Here is a 6,212-nt window from a genome sequence, read left to right on the forward strand (position 1 = left end):
GTGAGTGGATTTGGTAGACGGAAACTGAAAGAAGCCCGTCGTATATATGTATATGTGTATATATATGTGTGTGCGTGTTTGTGTGTCTGTGTTTGTCCCCCCAACATCGCTTGACAACCGATGCTGGTGTGTTTACGTCCCCGTAACTTAGCGGTTCGTCAAAAGTGACCGATAGAATAAGTACTAGGCTTACAAAGAATAAGTCCTGGGGTCGATTTGCTCGACTAAAAGATGGTGCTCCAGCATGGCCACAGTCAAATGACTGAAAGAAGTAAAAGAGTAAAAGAGTAAACTATGAAGTCAACCTGAAAATAATTTAGAAAATATTTGTTGAAGTTTTTGTGAAATGAGATCAAGCCCCTTGATTGGTGTCTTGTTGTATCGGCACATGCGGGACGAAGGGCAAGGTTGACATCCATGAGATTTTAATTTGAACATAAAATGACATAAAATAACGACACTGAAGCTCTAATCCATTCTATAAGAATGAGACGATTTAACGATGAATAAAAACAATATAAGAAAATAATTTATTTAATAAGATTTTATTGCCTTCTTTTCATACAATATAGCGAAAAGAACCTCAAAATCGAATTACAAAGTACAAGGTTGTTAATTGAATAAAGAATAACGGTTGCAAATTTTGCCACAAGGGGTGTAATTTTGCGGGAGGGGATGAGTCAATTATATCGACACCGGTGTTAGACTGGTACTTATTTTATCGAACCCGAAAGCATGAGAGGTAAAGTCGACCTCGGCGGAATCTGAACTCACAATGCGCTAACGATTCTGCCAGCTCGCCGCCTTAATAAAACAAAAAATAATGCTAAGAATTTTAATTATATTTTCCCAAAATACAGTTGCATTTTTTTTTTTTTTGTATTGCATACATTTTTAGTTTTTATTGAGTGAAATACCATTAAAACATCTGATAGCAAAACAAACGGTACATTGCTTGTCATAGTATCTAGGTAACTTCACTAACAGCCTTTATTGAAACCATGATTATAGAGGTATCAAGCTGAAGTGTTTGTTGATATTTGATAATTGTGTATCAATGTTACAACACATTTTTATATTGACAACTGAATTTACTCATCATCTTTATAATTAGCTTAAATTTTTGAGAATCATGTAAAAAAAAATTAAACAGTAAATTTGAAGTGTTTAGAAGTTTATATTAGAATTAGTTTTTTTTTTAATAACTGAAGCTATTATTATTAATAAGGGACTTTCTGAAACTTGGTGCTAACTGCAACAAAAAAAACGGTGACTTTTCAGCGAAGACAACATGCACACAAGTTCGGCAGGACAAATTACGTTCTTCACATATTTGTTTTGATAACTAGTTTAGCGCTTTCCTGCAAAGTAACAAAAAAAAAAGAAGAATATTGAGAAACCAATGAATAATGAAGAAGATTTATAAATTATTAAGGAGTTTAGTTCCCCCCGCCCCACCTCCAACTAACCCTGTAGTTTTGTTCGGATAGTACAATCTGGCGTGTTTATTATGAAACTATACATACGCGTTTCAGTATTGACCGGAAGTCAAAAAATATTCTGTCTCTGCTCTTTAAGCTAGCAAGTTAAAATGAAACATTTTATAAGCTATTTTAACTCTACTTGATTTCTTTCACATGTGAATCAAAATGCGTTCTATTTATCGGTATTCGATGTTCCATATAGACTAGTAATTTGATTGTGTACTGAAACAAAAACATATCACAATTTTTAAAAGTATCAAATATATTGATACTGGAAGATATAACGTCTCACTCCAAGTCATGTCGACAGAAAGCATTTATTAAACGCCACACAGCGAGGTCATGAAACATTTGCAAGTTCTAAGGTCACATTCCTCCTGTGACTTAAATCAGTGAACTGTATCAGTTTTATTACTTACTCTTGATACCCGTAAGCTTTTGGATATTAAGCTTGTTGGAGAAGGAATATCGAAATGGTACTAGCATATTTCCGTTACAGATTCGGTCGTGCCAGGGAGATATGGATATTACTGAAAGCAGCCCGGGTCAAATGGCTAGATAGATGTTCTCATATTAACTCTCGAAGTGCATGGAATTAGAAAGGGAAACGTACTCAAGAGCTATAGGGAGAAATATGGGAGAGAAAATGAGTAATATAGCAACGAATTAGGACACCTTACCTTGCCTTTGTCGTCTATCAAAGTAACTGTGCATGGCACGGCCATTGTTCCCCATTCAGTGACATCGGAAGATGTGACGCCACCTTGACCAGCACCGTGTCTTGATCCCCAAACCTAGATACGGATAAAAGAATTAAGGACAGTAGCAACATCATCAACAAACCTAATATTTGTTTGTAACTTAGACACAATGTCAGAACTTTGAACAAGAGTTCATCATTTGTACTTTATTTTATAAACTCAAAGTCGTTGACGGGAAAGTTGATTGCAGCCGGATTTGAAGATACAAAATAAAGAGCTGGAAAGCAAGTACCAAATGGTATTTTTCTTATACCCAAATGATTCTGCCTGGGCAAAACATTTGAAGCAGTAGTAGGTAGGTTGTCTATCGATGTTATCGATCTAACTACTTGATTAGAACTTCATTTCATTTATCGGCGGGATTTGATCTAAGTAAGTACAAGGATGGAATAAATAACACTACGTGTTTTTTTCCGCTGCTCTAACAATTTTGCCAATACACGGAATGATTAGCAACAGGCTCTTTGACCATAGTTACCGTGTGGTATCCATTATGAATTAACTCCTAATAGTTTTTTATTTAATTAATATAAGCATAATTTGAAGACACGCTCCTCCTCGTCTTCATCATCATCTTCGTCGTAATCATCGTCATTTGGAATATGTTAACATCAACTTTCCCATGCTTACCTGGTCAGATGCAATCGAAGTAAATTATAACAGTTAACATAACAGGAACAATATAACTAATATTGCTTTACATTGTCATGGGGAATGTCGAGTCCCGGCAATCGATAGATACGAGACTATTCTCGTTTCTCGGTCGCGTTCTCCTTTCTCGATTTAAACTGGTGCTTTTAATATCTAATATTTAGTTAATAAACATTATAAAAATAATAATGACTTTTAGAACAAATACAAACTTACCTTGATCATTTTACCAGAACTAAACAGGTTACCATCCGTAAATTTATGGGTGAAGGTCTTGCCATTGTCTTGAGATTGGATCAATGTCCAGTTTTTCAGGTTTGTTGATCCCTACGATTAAAAAGAGAATAGAATATGCAATATTCGATAGGTAAAATAAGATTTTATAATCATAACGAATTATATGAATACTGAATATATCACTGGATTTAACAGAGGCAAAATAGATGTCCACGTTTTCATGTGTATGTTTGGAAGGGTGTGTGGATGAAGATTTCCTGCCGTTTATATAAGGCAGCGTTACCGAAGAGTTACAGAAGCACAAATTACTACAAATGTGCATAGTAATCAAGCAAAGAAAAATACTAGTGGATGTAAACGTTTGGTCGACTTAATGTATCCATGTGGAAACGTTGTTAATACGGAATTGGACCCGCTTTCAAATGATGTATGTCAGCAAATCAAAAGAGACAATTGGATGATATAGGATGCCAGTTCGCTCACCTTTGGAAACTTAGGATTGTCTTCAAGTTCAATATATCTACCTTCGGATTCCAATTCAAGGATAGATACGGAGCCACTTTTAGAGCGGCTGATAGTCATTCTGCCTGGTAAAGAAAATGTCGAGGTATACCATATATAAATATTTACACATACAAATATATATATATATATACACACATACATACATATATATATAGATACATACTCTCTTTTATTCTTTATTCTTTTACTTGTTTCAGTCATGTGACTGTGGCCATGCTGGAGCACCGCCTTTAAATCGATCAAATCAACCCCTTGACTTATTCTTTGTAAGCTTAGTACTTATTCTATCGGTTTCTTTTGCCGAACCGCTAGGTTACGAGGACGTAAACACACCAGCATTGGTTGTCAAGCAATGTTGGGGGGACAAACACAGATACACAAACATATACACACATATATATATATATATATATATATATATATAATATATATATACATAATATATATATATATATACATATATATTATACATATATATACATATATATATATATATACACACATACATACATATATATATATATATATATATATACATATATATACATATATATATACATATATACGACGGGTTTCTTTCAGTTTCCGTCTACCAAATCCACTCACAAGGCTTTGGTCGGCCCGAGGCTATAGTAGAAGACACTTGTCCAAGGTTCCACGCAGTGGGACTGAACCTGGAACCATGTGGTTGGTAAGCAAGCTACTTACCACACAGCCACTCCTACGCTTACGTGTACATATATATTGTTTCGATAGTGAATATTTTTAGTATTGCTTCGGTTTTGAACGTTTTGATGAGAGATGCATTAAATATATCACAATTACTGCTTTTGCTTCGTTTATATTGTAGGGTTTAGAATTGATGAACATGTCTGATTTCTCATATTTTATTTGAAAAATATAGATATATACATATATACATAGACATTTATACACATACTTTACATATACGTTTGTATACAAACTATGCATATGTATGTGTATATGAAGAGGTACAGGATATATATATATACATATATTCAAACAAGGACATATGTTCACAATTAAAGCTAGCTTCCCTTGTGTCTCTGAGAACCTAATTTATGTAATAACCTGCTCGGGTTGCGGGCACAGCTACATTGGCCAGAAAGGTATGACCTTGAGAAAGAGAACCACTCTACGTAAAGAGCAAATCTGTTTCCCGCAATACAGGCAAATTCCTTTCACTGAACATATAGAAAAATGTGCAGATAACATCAAACACCAAATTTCACAGTCTTCCCTTTCTACTAGTGCAAAAACACAATCTCTCCACAAGAACGTTTAAATAAAGAAACTTTTTTTCATTGAAAAATACAGAACACGTCTTAATATGCATGCATAACCAACTGTTATCTTTTTACATATTTTAATTCCCGATTACATCTCTGTACATAAATCCCCTCACTAAACAAGTTTTTCGAAACTTCTTCTTTGCATGTACATATATATTCCCCTCCCCTTACAGAAAGCTGAACAGTTAACTTCCTTGCCCACAACAATAACAATAATAACGATAACAAATTACCTCCCCTTATTTTTCTACTTATGTAGTCATTCACTCGTAAATATCATCACAAACACAACATGGACAAAATTTCTTCTTAAGAAAATACATATTCAAATAAATAAACCATTATATCATGAACAGCGAAAGCGAAACCGGTCGACATATGAAAAATTATATAAAAACTATGTAAAGTGTGTGTATTAGTTTAACGCTCGGAAAGTGAGAAAGACTTTTACGTTTCGAGCCTACGCTCTTCAGCAGAAAGGAACACAGAAATAAACAGAATGAGAAATTAAAATATATATATATCTATATAATATACAGAAGAGAAATGCAACTCACTTGCTGATTGGAGTGCAGCTGCTAGTGCAGACTCAGCCTCTGTTTGACGTCCACTAAAACTGGTCATCATTGAAGACACCCTGCAAAAGAAAAATACATTTCATGTAATGGCACAAATGATATGAATGGCTATGTACATATAACGAATCATCGTCTCCAACAAGATGAAGTTTGTTTCGTATTTGCTGTCGTGGTTTGTTGAGTTTCAACTTTAGTTTAGCCGAGACAGAAAAGGCTCGTGTTGGGAAAAGGTAATCTCGTCGTATTCTTTGTCGGTATTTAATACCCATGTCTGTCCTTGTTTGTCCCCTCTGTGTTTAGCCCCTTGTGGGTAATAAAGAAATAGGTATATATCGTTCAATTTGCGTTTCTTGCACAAAAGTGTAGCGCGGGAACATATTGAAATCTGGCTGCCTTTTCTATCAGATCTAGCAAACCATGATTTTACAAACCGGGTAATTGTGATATGCGAAATTAAAGATGTCAGAGACTCAGAACGGTAAAAAAATTCAGTCGCTATTTTGTGTGTTTGGTGTGAGTATTGTTGTGCGTGTGAGTGTGTGTGTGAGAGCGTGTGTGTATGTGTGTGTGTGCGTACGTGTTAATGGACATGTTTCCCATGTTCATATTGGTTATTAGTGATATTGTGGTGTGATTTGTAGTGTTGTAGAATAATATGCTGCA

At 34.7% G+C, this 6,212-nt stretch overlaps 1 protein-coding gene across 1 annotated transcript in view; it reads right to left on the bottom strand.

Annotated features, from left to right (window-relative positions):
• Window positions 1-865: 865 nt before the first annotated feature.
• The window catches only part of LOC115222955 (70 kDa neurofilament protein), a 14,559-nt gene continuing 9,212 nt past the window's right edge, over window positions 866-6,212 (bottom strand). The window contains exons 7-11 of the mRNA XM_029793365.2: window positions 5,529-5,608; window positions 3,617-3,720; window positions 3,113-3,223; window positions 2,165-2,278; window positions 866-1,361 (exon numbers count right to left, since the gene is read on the bottom strand). Of these exons, the coding sequence (XP_029649225.1) occupies window positions 1,326-1,361; window positions 2,165-2,278; window positions 3,113-3,223; window positions 3,617-3,720; window positions 5,529-5,608 (445 nt within the window). The 3' untranslated portion in view covers window positions 866-1,325. The remainder of the gene's footprint in view (window positions 1,362-2,164; window positions 2,279-3,112; window positions 3,224-3,616; window positions 3,721-5,528; window positions 5,609-6,212) is intronic.

This window comes from Octopus sinensis, linkage group LG21 (genome assembly GCF_006345805.1).
Source record: "Octopus sinensis linkage group LG21, ASM634580v1, whole genome shotgun sequence".
Taxonomy (NCBI): domain Eukaryota; kingdom Metazoa; phylum Mollusca; class Cephalopoda; order Octopoda; family Octopodidae; genus Octopus; species Octopus sinensis.